The 21,848-nt window shown below is 39.8% G+C and overlaps 2 protein-coding genes and 1 pseudogene across 2 annotated transcripts; 1 reads left to right on the top strand and 2 right to left on the bottom strand.

Moving 5' to 3' along the window:
- The first annotated feature begins 29 nt into the window (after positions 1 to 29).
- On the top strand, positions 30 to 2,911 carry LOC113747206 (peflin-like; annotated as a pseudogene).
- Positions 2,912 to 9,642: 6,731 nt separating this feature from the next.
- pef1 (penta-EF-hand domain containing 1) lies at positions 9,643 to 14,335 on the bottom strand. Its single transcript, XM_010732683.3, has 5 exons — positions 14,198 to 14,335; positions 13,177 to 13,402; positions 11,683 to 11,838; positions 10,880 to 11,023; positions 9,643 to 10,765 (listed from the first exon to the last, which is right to left on the bottom strand). Exons 1-5 carry the CDS (start codon positions 14,216 to 14,218, stop codon positions 10,539 to 10,541), a joined length of 774 nt encoding a protein of 257 aa, XP_010730985.1. The 5' UTR covers positions 14,219 to 14,335; the 3' UTR covers positions 9,643 to 10,538.
- A 2,078-nt stretch (positions 14,336 to 16,413) lies between these two features.
- On the bottom strand, positions 16,414 to 21,488 carry gjb9b (gap junction protein beta 9b). Its single transcript, XM_010732682.3, has 3 exons — positions 21,379 to 21,488; positions 17,975 to 18,464; positions 16,414 to 17,520 (listed from the first exon to the last, which is right to left on the bottom strand). The coding sequence occupies exons 2-3, from the start codon at positions 18,362 to 18,364 to the stop codon at positions 17,092 to 17,094; spliced, it is 819 nt and encodes a 272-aa protein (XP_010730984.2). The 5' UTR covers positions 18,365 to 18,464; positions 21,379 to 21,488; the 3' UTR covers positions 16,414 to 17,091.
- Positions 21,489 to 21,848: the final 360 nt, after the last annotated feature.

A 21,848-nucleotide genomic window follows, 5' to 3' on the forward strand; every position in this document is an offset into this window, starting at 1 on the left:
CGGTGCACCACGTCCACAAGGAAGCCCTTATGGTGGTTATGGAATCACCAGTTCGGGGAGGAAGTACTGGTCTGGGTCACTTAATGGTGGTTACGGGGGTCAGCCTCATTGAGGACAGTACGGACACCACGCTCCGCAGGTAAAGACTAGCTGCGGCCAAAGGTTTCTGTGGTACGTTTGCCCTTGTGGGGTAGGCTGAACGAGTCGGTATCTGAACAGAGGAGACTGCAGATATCGCTCTTTCTCCCCTTCTTCATTGCCTCTCACTTTTGCTCTCCCTCCCTACGCTGCTCTCCCGGTGGGATGATGGATAGAAAATGACTTACGTTCCCAGACCAGTCTGTAGAGACAGGGTTCAGTTGTGCCCTCAGCAGGATACAACGGCTGGAGTGATGACCTCCAGTAATACTGAGTGAGGGCTAAACAGAGTCAGAGAACAGATGGTAAAGTGTGTGTATGTGAGTGTGTGGTGTGTGGTGATACAGTTTCCTGTAGCAGCTAAGCCGAAGTCAAAACCTGATAGCCTGTGCTGCTATCACTCCCCACAGGGGCAGAATCCAGCAGGGTCTGACATGAAGTGGCACCTGCCCCTCTCTTTCCATTAATTCTCTGACAATAAGCCCTTCCCTCCCTCATCTCACACCATATTACCTAACACTTTGTTTATCTCTGCGTGTTTCAGTAATGCCCCCACCTCCCGTATTGTGATGACCTTTCCTCAACCCTTGACCCAGTACCTTTTTTTTTTCTCATGATCTGCATCTTGTGTGTCAGTATATAATAATAATATTAATGAAATTAATAGGATTTTTAGTAGAAATCACCACTGGTTTTACAGTGATTCATCATTTCTGAATGTAGCATTTTTTCCTTTATTAGAAGTATTTTAATTAAAATCAGTTGAACAATGTATTGACAGTTTTCGCAGATGAAATGTGTTTTTCGGTATGACTCTCTCATTTTCATTGACTTGGTAAGTCATTGTAACCATACTGTTCTCTAAGTCATCAAAGGCCAAGTTTTAGTCGAGCATAAGTATTATTTTTTTTTCTGATCAAGCTTCAGCTTGACAGAGTCGGCGCTGTTTCAACTGTAGAAGCGCGTTCTTTCAACCTCTTAATAATAAAAAAAAATCTTCTTTTTTTTTTGCATTGGACCGAGGCAGACACTCATTTAGAAGAATCTTTGCTGTCTCTTTCTTCTGCCTTTTACTTCATCCCCGCACACACTATACATTACTCCTCAAAGTCGAGAGCCTTCAGTAAATACTGGTAGGAAATCTAAGATTGGAAATGATAAAGAGAATAAATCACACTGGTTGGCTCAGACGGATCCGAAGAAGGAGAAAGATGAAACAAGAGCGTGCTAAGAAAACAATCTTACAGTGACAGCATCTTCAAAGTTAGTCTGGAAACCATCTCTTGTTCTTCGCCATCCTGTTACTACTCTTATATTTCTTCTTTGCAGGTAACATCCCTCCCGGTGTTAACCAGAGGCATACCAGTGGTTCCAAACTGTTGACACAGACCACAGCGGCTTCATCAACATAAAGGAGCTGAAGCAAGCGCTCGTCAACTCCAACTGGTCCCTCTTTAATGACGAGACCTGCCTCATGATGACAGTAAGTCACATTACAGCCAGACACAGTTAACAGAGGCAGGTGATTGCTTAGAAATGCTTTGATACAAACATTTAGCTATGTGAAATAATCAATGGTATGACAGCAGGAGAGGAGGAATTTACTCAGTTCACCCCACCCTACCTTCAAGGTGAAATTGAACTGATGACAGTGTTTCTGGCATTGGTTTATATGCATACTTTCCCCTTTAACAATAAACATCAATAAATGAATAAAACAAATGAGTAAAGGAGTGGAAGAACAAAGGCAGTATCCTCCAAACTTTTAGCTTTTTTTTTTATCTAAGAGGAGACAGTTAGGCAGTCAGGGAGGCAGCCAAAAAAACAACTGAGTCATGTTTGTCTTAATGTCGTCCCTGCATCCAGATGTGTTTGCCAGCCGGTGACTAATGTGTCCCTACCGTAATGAGAAATTGTGACTTCTGTGCACCACTTTAAGATAATACAAGGAGAAGATGATGATGATCCATGATGATGGACGAGGGCTTACTGGGAACATGCAGAGGATGAGCTGCACATTTGTTCTCTGTTTGTTGAGGTTAACTGGAGAAAAGTTTGTGTGTTTTTTATGCTTGTTGTGCTAAAACATGCATGCTGTCTTTTTTGTATTTTCCGTCAGAGACATGTTTGACAAGACGCGGTCAGGTCGAATAGACCTGTTCGGCTCTTTCTGCGCTGTGGGACTTCATGCAGAGGTGGAGAGCACTTTTTCAGCAGTACGACAGAGACCGCTCAGGCTGTATCAGTGGCACGAGCTACAGCAAGGTATCCCCGTTTGTGTGTGGCTTTGGTCTTTTAAAAATTGAGACATTTGGCATAGAGACAAAATGAATTCCCGTCTTGTTTCTCTTTCCTGAATCCACACCTCCTCTCCTTACCCTCGCTCAGATGGGCTACAACCTGAGCCCACAGTTTTCGGAGAACTTGGTGCGGCGCTACACCATGCGAGGACGACCCGGCATCCATCTGGGACCGCTTCATCCAGGTGTGCACCCAGCTCCAGACCATGGACACAGGTCTTCAGGAGAGAAGACACGGGCATGACGGGCAACATCCGCCTCAACTATGAGGATTTCCTGTCTGGGGCCATCACCAGGCTCATGTGAGCCTCATTCCACTGACACTCCATCTGCACTGTGGATTCACAGTATCATCCAATATTCAGGTTTTTTTTTTTTTTTTGCTCAGTTATAATGCTCTCCCAAAAGTGCCCCAGCCTGTGGTACTGTATGTATACAGCATATCAGCTGTACACACTATTCCATAGCTTGTTGCTTGTAAGTAAGAAGCTTTACACCATGCACCTGAATGAAGTGCAGGCGGATATTATAAAGGTCTAAGTTTACTTGATGGCTTAGCTTTCACAAGGGTGTCAGCAGGAAAGTGGTTGTGGCTGATAACATCAGTCACCGTATACCTTAGTTCCTTAAAACAGTCATACCCTCACATAGATGCCTTGGTGAAACATTAGCAAGTGTTTACTAGTGCCAGTACAGTTCTGGATTCAAATGATAAATAGTTTACCTTAAATACAAGGGAGCTCATGTGTCAGCTCACTGAATACCTTTGCTCACATGCAGCATTAACATGTTCCATCAAAACGATTCTTAAATCTTAAAATTTAAATGGACAAGTGTCCATGATTTCCTGAGGGTATAAATGCAGTGCTTGCACATTTATTGCTACTGCAATGTGCATAATTAAGAAAAAGAAATGCCACATTTTATAATATCAGAACTATTTATCTTCTTCACCTAATGGGGTTGTCCTCAAAGCTCTAATGTAAGTGACTAAGTGATTTTCAGTGTTAAATTTGGCTAAATTGCACTCCAGTAAGTCAGTATCGACCATAATAAAAAAAATAATTATCTGTGACCAAAAGATGCCAAAAGAAAAGTGGGGCAGAACTGAGGTACATTATAGTTCAGAAATCAGTAAACATGCCAAGTGGTTCATATTGCCAAATGAAATAAACGATTTTGTTTTCAAATTTTGATGTTTCATATTTTTAATTAAGACCACTCACATTGATGAAGTTTTCTTCCATTCCAGTTTTTCCATTTCATTCTTTAGGTTTGATATATTATCAGGCGCCGCTACTGTTTGTAGTATTTAATCTGTATCTAAAGGATAAATTTGTACCCTGGTAAAACCAGTGCTTTAGTGTCAATATGACAAATTTGGCACATTTCTTAATTTCAAATTATGTTATTTGTAATATACAGTCATAAAAAGAACAATCACAGATAGTGAAATGTATTAATCATATATTAATCATTGATTTTTGAACACTGAAAGGTGCAGTTGTTTGTGTATTTTCTTTAACAGCAGTCATGGCCAGTCGAAATCCAAGCCGTACTTGTGACCTTTGTCCAAAATCAGTTGATCATTTCTCCCTTTGTAGGCAAATTGGCTGCACAAAAGAGCAAAAAAGTCTCTGTCTTCCCTTTCCACATCTGCTGCTTTCTCTCCCTCGCCATCTGTTCCTCTGCTTGATCAGTCTGTGTCAAGAGTCCTCCTGCTTCTCCTCATCTCTTCACAAATCAGAGGCAATCCATCAGATTCTCTCGTGATCTTTTTTTTTTTTTTTTTTGGTCATATCCCACCTTTTTCTTCCATCTAGCTGAGCTAAACTTAGCTCTCCCAGGTTCATGAGCAGACTCTGTGTCACCCTTCCTCCTCTGTTTGCTTACACGTCACCTGAACATGGATGCAGTTTATTGTCAGACGACTTTCAAAACATTGAGTTACAAGTGTGGCCAAAAATACACATGCTTGAAGCTTTCTGCCTATAGAGAGAACTTCAGCAGCCCTTACTGGCTCATGATCCAGCAGTGATTTAAGTCCTGATTGTCATTCCAGTGAATGAAGAATTCCCCACCGCTGACCATGCCGACATCTCTAATTAACTTGGGCAAATAGAGAAAGTCTACAGGGCTTCAGTTCGTGAGGGTGTGATGCCCACTCAGTCACATTGGATTGATTTGGATTGATAAGACGGTTGAATTTTAAATGAAAACCTTGGCTAGTGCAGCTCAAAATCTCATTTACTGATAAACAGGAGCTGATAAAAAATCCTGGCACCGCTAAGGCTGCTGGTAAAGCAGAACTGCACTAGTAATGTGGTTTTCCCACAGGGGATGAGCACACTTCACTCTATCTGACAGGACTGATCAAATGCCAGTTCTGGCAATTACAAGATGGACAGCAAGAGGGAGGAAGTGCTTAAAAGAATCATTTTGAAGCATTCATCTTAATCACCCACACAGAATCCTGTTAATCACAATATTTTCAGCAGACTTTTTGAAGTTTCCATTTTCTTTTTAAAATCCTGCTTCTGCACAGGTGACCAATGAGTCTGAACTGGTCATCGTTCCACGACAGGCTGCGTTCCAGTTGCTATAGATCAGCCATGTGCCTTGCGTGATGTAGTTTTATGGAAAATATTTGGCCCCGGAGCTGAAATCTCAGCGTCATCAATCATGTAGAGATTTGCAAGAACACTTACGGATTCACAGCAAGAAACTACAGTAGCATAGAGGAATATTCTCTTCATGCTGCAGTCAATGCTGCGATTTATGGTTTCCTGCTGGGTGACTGAAATTTACACATTTCTTTGCGTCCCCAAAGCAGTTAGCAGTTTGTCAGCCTTTACCTCAAGGGGGTATTTTGTGTATTTTTGCCATTGTTTGAAGCAGAAAGAGATGGTATATTCATAGGTCCCAGTCGTGGAAGCCATAGAAGGGACAAACATCTGTGATGTTATTTAAGAATACAACCCCTTTGAGTGTATAGTCACAAAATGCTTTTGAAGTTATTTGATTATACACTTTATAGATCTAAGCTATAAAACAACTTCAAATCGAATGTTTAATGGTTAATTCATGTGTGGAAGTTTCAGTTGTAGAAAAAGTAAATCATTTTATAAATGTTGTGATGCTGCTAATTAAGATAACCCAGAGTCTTGGATTTCGGTTTCATGATCTGCTGAATCCCACATTTTATTTATTTATTTTTTATTTTTATTTTATTTTTTTCTTAATTTTTGTATTTTTTTTAAATAATTATTGAACAGTATTACCAACCACCATAAGTACCAGTAATAGTAGATTTTTAAATTCTCTTGTGTTTCCTAAAACAAAAGCAAAATGTCATGCGCTTAAAAAAATTGGCCAAAATGCAGGACTTGCAGAAATTTTCCATCCATTTGAATTACATAGCTTTAATATATATAATAATAAATATTAATAATATTTAATTAATCAGAAAAAACTTTTGTTACAATACTCCAGTATACAAACAACATAAACAACATATGTAAACAAGTAATCATCGATAAAAACATTTATATATATATACACACACACACACACACACACACAACACACACACACACATACATACATACATACATAGAAGGGGGGGAAGATAAATAATATATAAATATATATAAAAAATGATGGGTGTTTATTACTTAATTTTATTAAACCATGTAATTCAAATTGATGGAAATTGTTTTATATGTAACTGAAATGCACAAGTGGCCGAATTTTTTTTTTTTTTTAGTGTGGTCTCATCTAAAAGTAGTGTGCGGGTATCAGCACTAGGCGGCGGTAAAACACCGAGTCCCGCATGTAAGACCTTCTTGGTTACCGCAAAGCGAAGCTCATCGCCATGACGTTTACCGAGGAAGCACCGACGGTCACACGGAAGTTGCGTTGATGTATTGCTGCAGCAACGTGTTGACAGTAAGGTGAGTGAAGACTAATGAATAAACTAATGTCAATGTCATTATACATACAGACACCACCACCGACCTTTTTTCTACCAAACGTAGCGGCGGCAGTCTTGCTTTAGTCACGCTGCTCACATTATAACGTTATGTCATTGAGTGAGCTAAGGTAGCGGGTAGGTGTTTCGGTTTAACGAGTGACCGTGTCAACTGGAGACATTTAGCCGCGGTTGTCGTAGTTACTGGCTGCTGGTGTTGGTTAAAAGACGGGCAGCAGCGTTTTGCACAAGTTGAAGTCGACTGAGGGAAGACTGGGAGACGCCGACATAAAGTGCATTGCAGTAGTCTAACCTTGAGCTTATTAAGGCATGGATGGATTTCTCAAGGTCGTGACGGTATTGAATTTATTATGAATAAATACATTAATGAATGATGTAGTAATTGTGACAAAACATTAAAAAAAAGTAGTTACATTTAAAATAAAAGCCTTTTGATTTTCTTTGCCCCTGATGTGATTACGACAGATTAACGACATCAGCAACAGCAACATTAATATTAAGGTCTAATAGGTCTGTTGTTATGGACAGGTCTCCTAGCAACAAATGGACGAGCTACACAGGGACACTACAGACCAGAACATCTCCGCTGATGGCTTCCACACTGTCCAGGCTGACCGGGATTGAACCTGTCACATCACAACCAAAGAATAGCTCTGCAGCCCAGATGTTGACCTGTTGACCTGCTTGCGGTGGGACTCCGTCCATACTGTCTGCTGAGACAGATCCCGCATGTCAGCATCGTTGTCCTGTCCATCCCTCCCTCTGCAAATCAACATCTGCCTGCAGCACCATTGGACCTTTTAACATATATAGTTTATATATATATTTTGTTCTTAATAGATGGTTACGTGTTTACACATGTTGTTTATGTTTGTTTGTATACTGGAGTATTGTAACAAAAGTTTTTCTGATTAATTAATATATTTTTTAATTATTATATTAAATTAAAGCTATGTAATTCAAATGGATGGAAATTTTCTGCAAGTCCTGCATTTTGGCCAAATTTTTGTAAGCGCATGACATTTTGCTTATTGTTTTAGGAAACACAAGATAATCAACAATCTACTATTACTGGTACTTATGGTGGTTGGTAATACTGTTCAATAATTATTTTAAAAAAAAATACAAAAATTAAGAAAAAAATAAAATACATAAATAAAATAAATAAATAAAATGTGGGATTCAGCAGAACATGAAACCGAAATCCAAGACTCTGGGTTATCTTAATGTAGCAGCATCACAACATTTATAAAATGATTTACTTTTTCTACAACTGAAACAACTTCCACACATGAATTAACCATTAAACCATTCAATTTGAAGTTTTATTAAGCTGTAGAACTAATAAATAGTTTATAATCAAATAACCTCAAAAGCATTTTGTGACTATACACTCAAAGGGAGTTGTATTCTTAAATAACATACACAGATGTTTGTCCCTTCTATGGCTTCCACGACTGGGACCTATGAATATACCATCTCTTCCTGTCTTCAAACAATGGCAAAATACACAAAATACGCCCCTTGAGGTAAAGGCTGACGAACTGCTAACTGCTTATGAGGGATGCAGAGAAATTGTGTAAATTTCAGTCACCCAGCAGGAAACCATAAATCGCAGCATTGACTGCAGCATGAAGAGAATATTCCTCTATGCTACTGTAGTTTCTGGCTGGTGAATCCGTAAGCGTTCTTTGCAAATCTCTACATGATTGATGACGCTGAGATTTCAGCTCCGGGGCCCAAATATTTTCCATAAAACTACATCAACGCAAGGCACATGGCTGATCTATAGCAACTGGAACGCAGCCTGTCGTGGAACGATGACCAGTTCAGACTCATTGGTCACCTGTGCAGAAGCAGGATGTTAAAAAGAAAATGGAAACTTCAAAATGTCTGCTGAAATTATTGTGATTAACAGGATTCTGTGTGGGTGATTAAGATGAATGCTTCAAAATGATTCTTTTAAGCACTTCCTCCCTCTATGCTGTCCATCTTGTAATTGCCAGAACTGGCATTTGATCAGTCCTGTCAGATAGAGTGAAGTGTGCTCATCCCCTGTGGGAAAACAACATTACTAGTGCCAGTTCTGCTTTACCAGCAGCCTTAGCGGTGCCAGGATTATTTTATCAGCTGTTTATCAGTAAATGAGATTTAGAGCTGCACTAGCCAAGGTTTTCATGTAAAATTCAACCGTCTTATCAATCCAAATCAATCCAAATGTGACTGAGTGGAGCATCACACCCTCACGAACTGAAGCCCTGTAGACTTTCTCTATTTGCCCAAGTTAATTAGAGATGTCAGGCATGGTCAGTGGTGGGGAATTCTTCATTACACTGGAAATGACAATCAGGACTTAAATCACTGCTGGATCATGAGCCAGATAAGGGCTGCTGAAGTTCTCTCTATAGGCAGAAAGCTTCAAGCACGGTGCACTTTTGGCCACACTTGTAACTCAATGTTTTGAAAGCGGTCTAGACAATAAACTGCATCCATGTTCAGGTGACGTGTAAGCAAAACAGAGGAGGAAGGGTGACACAGAGTCTGCTCATAAACCTGGGAGAGCTAAGTTTAGCTTCAGACTAAGATGGGAAAAAAAGGTGGGATATGACAAAAAAAAAAAAAAAAGATTCACGAGAGAATCTGATGGATTGCCTCTGATTTGTGAAGAGATGAGGAGAAGCAGGAGGACTCTTGACACAGACTGTGATCAAGCAGAGGAACAGATGGCGAGGGAGAGAAGCGCCAGATGTGGAAAGGGAAGACAGAGACTTTTTTGCTCTTTTGTGCAGCCAATTTGCGCTACAAAGGGAGAAATGATCAACTGATTTTGGACAAAGGTCACAAGTACGGCTTGGATTTCGACTGGCCATGACTGCTGTTAAATACACAAACAACTGCACCTTTCAGTGTTCAAAAATCGATGATTAATATATGATTAATATATTTCACTATCTGTAATTGTTCTTTTTATGACTGTATGTTACAAATAACAATAATTTGAAATTAAGAAATGTGCCAAATTTGTCATATTGACACTAAAGCACTGGTTTTACCAGGGTACAATATTTATCCTTTAGATACAGATTAAATACTACAAACAGTACGCGGCGCCTGATAATATATCAAACCTAAAGAATGAAATGGAAAAACTGGAATGGAAGAAAACTTCATCAATGTGAGTGGTTCTTAATTAAAAATATGAAAACATCAAAATTTGAAACAAAATCGTTTATTTCTTTTTGGCAATATGAACCACTTTGGCATGTTTACTGATTTCTGAACATATAATGTACCTCAGTACTGGCCCCACTTTTCTTTTGGCATCTTTTGGCCACAGATAATTATTTTTTTTATTTATGGTCGATACTGACTTACTGGAGTGCAATTTAGCCAAAATTTAACACTGAAAATCACTTAGTCACTTACATTAGAGCTTTGAGGACAAAACCCCATTAGGTGAAAGAATAGAATAGTTCTGATATTATAAAATGTGGCATTTCTTTTTCTTAATTATGCACATTGCAGTAGCAATAAATGTGCAAGCACTGCATTTAATACCCTCAGGAAATCATGGACACTTGTCCATTTAAATTTTAAGAATTTAAAAATCGTTTTGATGGAACATGTTAATGCTGCATGTGAGCAAAGGTATTCAGTGAGCTGAACACATGCTCCCTTGTATTTAAGGTAAACTATTTATCATTTGAATCCAGAACTGTACTGGCACTAGTAAACACTTGCTAATTGTCACCAAGGCATCTATGGTGAGGGTATGACTGTTTAAAGGACCTAAGGTATACGGTGACTGATGTTATCAAGCCACAACCACTTTCCCGCTGACGCCCTCGTGAAAGCTAAGCCATCAAGTAAAGGCTTTAGCTACCTTTATAATATCCGCTGCACTTCATTCAGGTGCATGGTGTAAAGCTTCTTACTTACAGCAACAAGCTATGGAATAGTGTGTACCAGCTGATATGCTGTATACATACAGTACCAACAGGCTGGGGCACTTTTGGGAGAGCATTATAACTGAGCAAAAAAAAAAAAAACCTGAATATGGAATGATACTGTGAATCCACAGTGCAGATGGAGTGTCAGTGGAATGAGGCTCACATGAGCCTGGTGATGGCCCCAGACAGGAAATCCTCATAGTTGAGGCGGATGTTGCCCGTCATGCCCGTGTCTCTCTCCCTGAAGACCTGTGTCATGGTCTGGAGCTGGGTGCACACCTGGATGAAGCGGTCCAGATGGATGCCGGGTCGTCCTCGCATGGTGTAGCGCCGCACCAAGTTCTCCGAAAACTGTGGGCTCAGGTTGTAGCCCATCTGAGCGAGGGCTAAGGAGAGGAGGTGGATGGAGGAAAGAGAAACAAGACAGGAATTCATTTTTGTTTCTATGCTAAATGTCTCAATTTTTAAAAGACCATTAGCACACACACAAACGGGGATACCTTGCTGTAGCTCCGTGCCACTGATACAGCCTGAGCGGTCTCTGTCGTACTGCTGAAAAAGTGCTCTCCACCTCTGCATGAAGTCCCACAGCGCAGAGAAGCCGAACAAGTCTATTCGACCTGACCGCGTCTTGTCAAACATGTCTGACAGGAAATACAAAAAAGACAGCATGCATGTTTAGCACAACAAGCATAAAAAACACAAACTTTTCTCCAGTTAACCTCACAAAACAGAGAACAAATGTGCAGCTCATCCCCTGCATGTTCCCAGTAAGCCCTCGTCCATCATCATGGATCATCATCATCTTCTCCTTGTATTATCTTAAAGTGGTGCACAGAAGTCACACATTTCTCATTACGGTAATGGGACACATTAGTCACCGGCTGGCAAACACATCTGGAATGCAGGGACGATTTGTGCAACTAACAGACATTAAGACAAACATGACTCAGTTGTTTTTTTGGCTGACTCCTGACTGCCTAACTGTCTCCTCTTAGATAAAAAAAAAAACTAAAAGTTTGGAGGATACTGCCTTTGTTCTTCCACTCCTTTACTTATTTGTTTCTATTCATTTATTGAATGTTTATTCGTAAAGGGGAAAGTATGCAGTATAAACCAATGCCAGACATTTCTTTCATCAGTCAATTTCACCTTTAAGGTAGGGTGGGGTGAACTGAAGTAACTTCCTCCTCCCTGCTGTCATAACCATTGATTTATTTCACATAGCTAAATGTTGTATCAAAGCATTTCTAAGCAATTCACCTGCCTCTGTTAAACTGTGTCTGGCTGTAATGTGACTTACTGATCATCATGAGGCAGGTCTCGTCATTAAAAGAGGACCAGTTGGAGTTGACGAGCGCTTGCTTCAGCTCCTTTATGTTGATGAAGCCGCTGTGGTCTGTGTCAACAGTTTGGAACCACTGGTATGCCTCTTGGTTAACACCGGGAGGGATGTTACCTGCAAAGAAGAAATATAAGAGTAGTAACAGGATGGAGAAGAACAAAGAGATGGTTCAGACTAACTTTGAAGATGCTGATCACTATAAGATTGTTTTCTTAGCACGCTCTTGTTTCATCTTCTCCTTCTTCGATCCGTCTGAGCCAACCAGTGTGATTTATTCTCTTTATCATTTCCAATCCTTAGATTTCCTACCAGTATTTCACTGAAGCTCTCTGACTTTGAGGAGTAATGTATATGTGTATGCGGGGGTGAAGTAAAAGGCAGAAGAAAGAGACAGCAAAGATTCTTCTAAATGAAGTGTCTGCCTCGGTCCAATGCAACAAAAAAAAAGAGAAAAAAAAGATTTTTTTATTTATTGAGAGGTGAAAGAAACACGCTTCTACAGTTGAAACAGCGCCGACTCTGTCATGCTGAAGCTTGATCAGAAAAAATAATACATCTATGCTTGACTCAAACTTTGGCCTTTGATGACTTAGAGAACAGTATGGTATACAATGACTATACCGTTGAATACAAATGAGAGAGATCATACCGAAAAACACATTTCATCTGTGAAAGCTGTCAATTACATTGTTCAACTGATTTAATTAAAATACTTATAGTCAAGGGAAAAAATGCTACATTCAGAAATAGTGAATCTTTGTAACGTTGTGAAACCAGCTGGTATTCTACTAAATATCCTTAATTATTAATTAATATTATTATTATATACTGAACACACAAGATGCAGATCATGAAGGAAAAAGTTGGTACTGGGTCAAGGGTTGAGGAAAAGTCATCCAAATACGGGAGGTTGGGGCATTACCTGAATACACGCAGGAAGATAAACAAAGTGTTAGGAAATATGGTGTGAGATGAGGGGAGGGAGGGCTTATTGTCAGAGAAATTAATGGAAAGAGAGGGGCAGGTGCCACTTCATGTCAGACCCTGATGGATTCTGCCCCTGTGGGGAGTGATAGCAGCACAGGCTATCAGGTTTTGACTTCGGCTTAGCTGCTACAGGAAACAGTGTAATCACACACACACACACACACACATACACACACTTTACCCATCTGTCTCTGACTCTGTTTAGCCCTCACTCAGTATTACTGGAGTCATCACTCCAGCCGTGTAATCCTGCTGAGGGGCACAAACTGAACCCTGTCTCTACATGACTGTCTGGGAACGTAAGTCATTTTCTATCCATCATCCCACCGGAGAGCGAGGGAGAGAGAAAAGTAGAGAGAAGCAATGAAGAAGGGGAGAACAGGGAGCATATCTGCAGTCTCCTCATGTTCAGAATACGCCTCCCACAAGCAAACGTACCACAGAAACCTGGCCGCAGCTAGTTACCTGCAGGAGCGTGGTGTCCGTATTGTCCTCCATGAGGCTGTCCCCCGTAACCCCCATAAGGCCCAGACCCGTACTGTCCTCCCTGACCTGGGGCTCCATAACCACCATAAGGACTTCCTTGTGGACGTGGTGCACCGCCGTATGGAGCTGAGGGGTGATGCCCATATGGACCACTGCCTCCCCCGTATGGAGCACTTGGTGGTGGGTGGCCTCCTCCTGGGTAGCCCTGCAGCGACGGACAAGTTGACAGAGAATATACGATAAACACAAGGAATAAAAAAGGCAGTGTGAGGGTGAGTTAGAGTGACTTCAGGTCATATGTGTACGACTACTCATTACCTAGTAGTGAATAGTAATTAAGTAGATTTACTTTAATTCAGTTAAGTTTGGAGGTATTTCATTATTTCACAGTGAAATATTCATTTAACACCAGTACACTACATTTACTTGCCTGATGACTGTTTTTTTTTTTTTTTTGTAATTTAAGATTATACTACATGTGTATATAGTATGATATCTTATATATGTTATATGGGAAAGTACACTAAAGTAAACTAAATGATCTCATTTGAATGTTTTTTTCTTACTGTAACATAAACACACAACTTGTGTACTTTACTCGTGCAAAACTTTGAATACATGAATTATTATTTAAATGTATTTACAGTGAGGTATTGTTACTGTACTTGGAATACTTCTCCCAACAAAGTACACGTTACATAGCGATACTTTACTCCTATCAGTAACTAAGTACGCTCCTCTTTTCACTGTCAGAAGTGACACATTATTAAAATTACTACTCTAACTGCAGTTTAAATGAATATAACGTCAGATAAACAAAACGCTACTGTTGTTGTCAAACAGCAACAGATGACTGCTGCCCATAGCAAACACATTAATGTCTGTTTACATGACATAAACACTTAAGTTACGTTATAAAACAGATAATACAGGTATTTAACAATGTTAATATGTCACTGTACTTAAAGTAGACAACACACATAACGCAGTATTTCGGTACCTGGCCGTAGTGGAAACTCATATCTCACAGACTTTGTTGACTTCCTCCAACAAGGCAGAGCTAAAGGCGGTTAGCCACATAGCTATTGGTGTATTTCCGGGTCTGTCAAAGCCGCACCCGCGTCCCCTGCTTCTGATTGGACGGCGGGGTGGAAAAGTGATGACGACAGACCGAGTGAGTATGAATCACTGTATCCGTCACACTCACGGACAGAGTTACTCACTCGCTGTGTAATCATGTAACTAATACAAGATTAAAAACAAAAACCTAATAGTATAATAATAATAGTATAATAATACTGGAGCTGCTGGTCCTAAATTAATGAATGACCTCCCTCTACACATTAGACAAGCCCCTTAAGACCCATCTGTATTCCTTTGGCTTTTAACCCAGCATGAGACTCTGTTTCTGTTTTTGCTTTATTATTATTTTAACATTGTTTTATCGTTTATTATTGTTTTTATATTGTTCTATGTTGTTACTGGTTCTATTTAACTGTTATTTATTTCAAAACTAAATCATCTCACTGTTACCTCACTGCTACTTGTTTTTTTATTTTTTACTGTTACTGTTACTGGTTCTATTTAACTGTTATTTATACATGTGTATATATTGATTTATCCTATTTAAAATAGGATATTGTATAGGGTATATTGTTAAGGTTTTGTTTTCCTAGTACTGTTTTCTTGCTATCACTTACCGTTTGGGAGCTGCAGTAACAAAAACAATTTCCCTACGGGGATTAATAAAGTACTTCTGATTCTGATTCTGATGTCATATATGTCTTATATTTCATGTTCTATTTCATGTACAGCACTTTGTGTCAGCTGCGGCTGTCTTTAAAGGGCTTCATAAATAAAGTTGAGTTGTATAAAACTACCCACTTTATGTATGGCGATTAAGTATTTTTAAGAAGAAGAAGAAGACATACTTTATTAATCCCTCGATGGGGAAATTCTTTTTTCACTCTATTTTATTTTGATTTGCATTTTAACCCAGACACACACACATGCAGTGCAGGGGCATAGACATGCAAATGTGGAGAGAGATGGTGGAGTGATGGGCAGCACCCCTGAGGAGCGCCCAACGAGCAGTTGGGGGGAATTGGTGCCTTGCTCAAGGGCTCCTTGGCAGTGCCCAGGAGGTGAACTGGCACCTCTCCAGCTACCAGTCCACCTTCCATATTTACCGATACGGACCATGTACAGTATTAAACATAAACGATTAGATTTGATGTACTGCACCAAAGTTAGTTTTTCATCTGCAGTCCCTTCGGCAGACACAATTAAAACATATCACAGCACAATAACAAACAGTACAAAGCAAATAAAAAACAAAAACACACAGGACACATAATGCAAAATACAAAGTTACACACAATAGCACATACACCCACAATGTCAGTGGCTACAGAGCTGAGTGTCCTTGAGCAGACTTTTTAATTTGGTTTTAAATGTACTGAAGGAGTTGCAGCTCTTTATATCGTCAGGTAGGGTATTCTACTGAGTTGTGGCTTTCACAGAGAAGGCTGATTGCCCAAATGCCCAGCGACGAAATGGTATGGTACAATCTGGTACAGAGGATATTCTGGAGGATCTAATAGAGCTTACTGAGCGAGTATACACAAAGTCACGTAGTGGAGGAGGGGCCAAACCATTTAAAATTTTATAAACAAGACACAAATTTAAAAAGAATCTAAAATTCTCAAAGCTCAGAAAACACTTACATATACATATAGTATACGCATATTTTCTCTTATTTGTATGGATGGTACATAATAGTTTTATGTTTATTCCTTTACCCTCCTTATTTAACTTTATTTTAAGCTTTATATCTATTTCTGCCTTCCTGTGAATAGTTTTTGGAACTGTGAGCTGAGAACAGGAGTCAACTTCCTTGTATGTGTACATACTGACTGAGATCTATCTGTATTATTATAAACCACTTCACTATGCACTGATGTGCTAAAGGGGACGCATCTTAATCCTTATGATTTTATTTCAGTGTGTATTATTTTATTTGATCTTTTCATTTCACATCCTGCATCTTCACAGTTGCCCATAACTGTCAGCCATAAATTGTTTCATGTACTGTGTGATAATTGTGGAAGATTTTTCAAAAAGAACAAATGACACACATACTGTGAAATTGTGAAATATACTTCATGGATCACAAGAATAAATACAAAATTTAAAAGAAAATATATCATCTGACTTTATTATAGATAAGATAAACAAAAAAGAACCAAAGTTGGGAGCATAGAAATATATTTTGTATATATTTGTTTTAAGTGGTATGAATTTATTAATAGATCATTTAATTGTGTGAACAATAAAGAGCTTTTTCATCATAGTGCATATCTGAGAACAAAAAAAGAAAAAATGTTCAAATGTTTTCTGCTCTGATTACTGTGTAACCCCTAATGGACATGCTGTGTCTGTTTTATCTTTTTTTATTCATTAGGGAACAGTGTGTATATTCAGGGAAATGATTCATTCTCTGAATTGATACACATTTATATTTTTATATATATACATATATATTTATTTATTTATTCACAAAAGACCTTATATAACAGCTTAATTAAAAATGGCACGGCCAAAAACACAGCATTCACACATAGAAACCAGTTCCAAAAGATTCTCTAAACCCTTTAACTTCCTCTGTAATCATCCATTTTGAGGGGTTAATTTGCATGCATAAGGTGCGTGTTCCTGCAGAAAGTCATTTAGCAGGATAATATTTACAAAACCCTGTCTCAGAAATCCCTGAACTGATGGATATCTTTGGTGTTGAGCAGCAGTCCTCCACAGAGTCTGATGAATGCATTTGCTTGCAGGGGTCCCATAAGTAGTTTGCACAGTTTTTCAATATGGCTGCTGCCATATTGTAAGTTATTTTTTCTTGGGGGGCTGCTCCTCAGCTTTGATGACACTGAGGTTTTGAATAGAGACTGTGGGATCCACTCTGATTGACGTTTTGGACATGAACTCTGACCTGGGTGCTGCCAGCGGTGCCATCTCGTGATTCTCGGCGAACAGCTTCCTCTCTGCCTCAGTCTTCCTCCTAACGAGCTTCTGTATGCGTTTGCAGATGAGGTAAATCATCTCACAGATACACATTAAGATGCAGACAGCAGAGGAGACCACCATGAAAAGGGTGAAGATCTTCTTTTCTGTAGGCCGTGATATGTAGCAGTCTACTATGTTGGGGCACGGCTCCAGGGAACACTTGGACAGACGCGGCATGTCGTAACCATCATAGATGCGGTACAGGATGTAAAGGAAGCCGGCGTCAAAGCTTGCCTTGAAAATCAGACTCACCTATGTGAAGACAAATCAGGGTTAAACTGGGAGACACCTTTTTAACAGGTTTAAAATAAATAAAGCAAAAATATCCCTGTACATCCATCAAACAATATGCAGAACATTTTTCAGCCAATACTATGATAATAGTTGGAGGAATGATACATTTTAGAAGAAGACAACTGAACTCTAATGAAAGGGCTATAATAAAAAGATAACATTTGAACCATTGCAAGCTCATAATAAAGACATCTTCAGTCTGGTTTGAAGGGATAGTGCCACTTCTGTTTGGATGTCTGCCCCCAGCCTTTCGTACATAGCCACACATCCATGGCAATTATTTTTGACATTGTTATTTTTTCCACTAACTGATCTGTTTTTTTTTGTTGTTTTTTTTTGTTTTTTTTACTGTTGTCTTTTATGTGTGAAATATATGGCAAGGCCAGAAATAGATATTCCCCTTCATGCTTACCAGATAGGTCCACCACAGCCCCCCACGTTTCTTCCCAGGGTTGGCATACAGATGGGCGCCCTTGTGCGAGGTGGTGTACTGCAAGTCTTTCTTCTCACGATACTTGACGTGCCCCACCACCATCAGAGACGGACAGGTGACAAAGATGAGCTGCAGGGCCCACAGGCGGATGTGGGAGATGGGGAAGATGTGGTCGTAGCACACGTTGTTGCACCCAGGCTGGGCCGTGTTGCAGACAAAGTCCTTGCTCTCATCACCCCACACTCGCTGGGCAGCCACCACAAACACCATCACCCGGAAGACGAAGACCATGGAGAGCCAAATGCGGCCGAACACAGTGGAGTACTTATTGACTCCACTGAGGAGTGCCTCCAATGCAGACCAGTTCATGACTGCTGCCTTAGAGGTGGAGGAGGGGTTGGGGGAAGCTGAAGGAGATGAAAAAGCTCCTCAGGAGACCAGGAGGGATGAGGTTCTGGATGATCTCACCCTGAGCAATGGAAGAATGACAAAATAGATTAGAAAGAGCAAAGTAGTTCAAATGTGAAAAACTCTCGCAGAGAGCACTCTGCATTCTTCTTGTCATTAATTGAATTTTAATTTAATCCTTTCATTTCATTTTATTAAGCAATGATTGCAGCAAGGTTTAAAGGGAGTTCATTTTGCACTTTCTTAAAGTTGGGGGACTCGAGAGAGACATTAAAAAAGAAGAAGGGTCAAAATTGATGCAGCAGCTGAGATATCTTGACTTTTAGTTGGGAAAAAATGGGTGAAGATCTAAATATCCTGGATCCTACATATCCCATAATGCAACCAGATCTTTTGTTACACCCTTCCTGCTTGGTACAACGCCCACACCTTTCAAACACAACACTCCCAGGTTATAATGGAGACTTTCTGTTTAGTCGGTTTTGCTTATTTGCATTAATATTAGTAAAACTATATAAGAGTTATACTATATAAATACTGCAACCTTTTTGTCATCCCCCAACCTCAGGAAGCTGAATAAACGATCAAAGCAATTTTGATATGATGATAAGCGACGAGGCAACAAAACCACCAGGCATCATTTTCACAAACACAGTGACAGTGATACAGTAGCTGCTCCGTATTTACACAGAGCTACCCTTTCAGTACCGACTCATTATACATCAATGAATGAGTCATCATCTCGCTATGCTGACAAAAAGACAAACCAGTACTCTCGACTCTATTAATTAGCTGTTTGAATAGTGCGGCTGACCAGGCAGCCACACTCATCTGTGATCCCGAATGCCTGTCGCAGTCTTGGTTCTTCAAAGGACTGTTTAGAGATATAGCATTTCATTAGAGAGAAAGAGAATTTTATGAAATATTAGAATGTAGATTTAATGGGCTTATCGTGTGTAGACTTTAAAGGCAGAGCTTTTGTGGATAACGTGTGTAGTCAGTTAGCTCTGTGTGTCTTTGTGTGCGGGTCTCTTACATTTCGTTGACTGCATGTGTATCCTCTCCCCATTTCCATTTGAGGTTTGGTGGTGTTTAAACCGAGTGTTGCTTAGATTTAGATGCACATGCATCACAGAATGTGTCTTTCATGTGGTATATTGTCGTGAAAATCTGAAAGGGACTGACAGATTTAGTTTGGGTTGGGCGCTTCAGAGCGACAGGTGTGACTATTGAGTGAGGGGTGCAATCAACACGATTGAAATACATGTTTGACTTTGTTATGTAAGTGTAAAGCTAAGGAGGGTCTGCAACACTACATAAAGGGTTAAGATTTCTTATCAACAATAGAAAAAATGCTTCTCTTATAAATTTACATCTCATTCTGGTGAATGCTCACAGCCTGACAGGGAACAAGTTGGATAACAGCCTCGCTGTTCGCTGTTCCATTTCAATTCTGTCTCGTCTAATCCAAAGTATTTGAATTCAGAAACACTTTCCTTCAGTGTTTCGACATCACTGTAGACATATTGAGCTGTCAAATCAGTTGCTATTTTCTCTCTCATCCAGCATTCCTGACTATTAAATTTCAGCGCATAAAATGACTTGACTCAATGAATTCCTTCAGAATCACAACATAGGCTACCAAAAGCCAGACAGGTTCAATCTGACGATTTTACCCACATGACACAACCAGTGGTATTAATCTTAAACATGTCTCACTGTGTGCCTTTGCAACTGTGATGTTCCTCAGTTTTATGTAGAGAACAGACTGTAAGACGTATCCCTGTTTGGAAACTTTAGACACGCCTAAAAAAGGCACTACGGCGGCCTGGCAAATTCACAAATGTGCATGTTTGCTCTGGCACAAGCACATATATAATATTATTCATTGCTTTTGCACAAGCATGTAGGGCACGTGATTAATTTGTATGATTTATCTCTTAGTTTGTTAAAAAAAAAAAAAACACAAACACACAAACTTTGAGGTGACATTCAGCACGGATATGGAAAAAAAGTCCCTCAACAACAGTATATCTTGTCTCAGGGAGATGGCAAAGCTGGACCACAATTTGTTTTCCTATTTGCTCTAGATTGCAATGTTGCCTTCCCTGCCGACAGCAGCCGGCCTCGTCTATCTCTTCGCTGTGTTTGTCTTTCTCTTTGTTGTGACGGATGAGACGTATCATGTTTTCTCAACTGAGAAACCTTAGGTTATTTGATGCATTTGATTCCTATATTCCTACTCAGTGCAATGCAAATACAGCTCTGAGGGAAATTGGAGTCAAGTGACATACTGTATTAGACAGGGATGTGCAAATGTGCAAACATTATTCTTAGTCACTTTTATAAATTATTTTGATCCTCAGAGCAGATATTAATTATGTCAACAGCTATAGCCAGCTCCTTGTGTACATAACCACTTCATCTGAAACGGTGACAGATCCTTGACTGTGACTGGCTCTACAGGTTGAGCTAGTTGCAAATAGTTTTCTGTCCACCAACATTGTCTGTATGAGTCAGTGCTCCTGGCTAACAAGGTGGGGTTGAAGTTCTCTTGTGTGGCTTTTTTTCTTCTTCCAAACTCTGCTATTCATTCTCATTTTTACATGTCTCACCCTTTTACCTTCAACCTGACTTTATTCCATGTTTCAAGGGAACGCATGTCAGCCGGAGGAGTAAAGCACAAGCAATCCATGTGTAGTTTTATAATAACTGCTTCCAGTTATCTGTCTTTACAAATCTTATTCTTTTGTAGGCACCCTGGCTGAGCTCTCCCCATGAGTTTTGTATGTTAATGTCCCTCTTTGTATCATAGAAATGGAACAAAATTAACAATCTTTTAGCCCATTAAATATACATATCTTTTGAACTTTTATCCACTAGAATCCTTTCCAGTATTCATCTGAAATGAAATTCATCTACACTACATCTATTTTCTCGATCTAACACCTTTAAATACAGACAAAGCACCTTACCTTAGACACAGAGTCAGTCACAGCAGCGTAAAAAGAGTTGCTTCTTGACTGTCAAGTGCGTCCCAGCTGGCCTTGTGTCAATGCTAACTGACTCACTCTCACCTGGATGTTTTGAGAGGGTTGGCTTTGAGGTGTGGACCTGCTGGAAGCATTCAGGAATGGGGGGTTGGGTGGAGCATCACACACCGACACTTGCTCTCACACACTGGCAGTTGCAATCTGGACCTGTTTAACATGAGGCAAACCTGCCTCGGGCTATTTTGACAAAAGACAGAGTAGAGACAGAGAGATAACACAGAATAGAGAACGATACAGAGATAACAGAGTAAAGAAGAAAAACAGTTTAACAGATTTTAGATCTGGGAATGGAAAGTGATGTGATAATGATAGTCAGACCAGAAGGAAAGGGTTAGAATCAGGCAGGTGGCTGAAGAGATAAGTGACAGATCTGCATAGTGTTGTATATGATA

This window comes from Larimichthys crocea, chromosome XIII, assembly GCF_000972845.2.
Source record: "Larimichthys crocea isolate SSNF chromosome XIII, L_crocea_2.0, whole genome shotgun sequence".
Classification (NCBI taxonomy): domain Eukaryota; kingdom Metazoa; phylum Chordata; class Actinopteri; family Sciaenidae; genus Larimichthys; species Larimichthys crocea.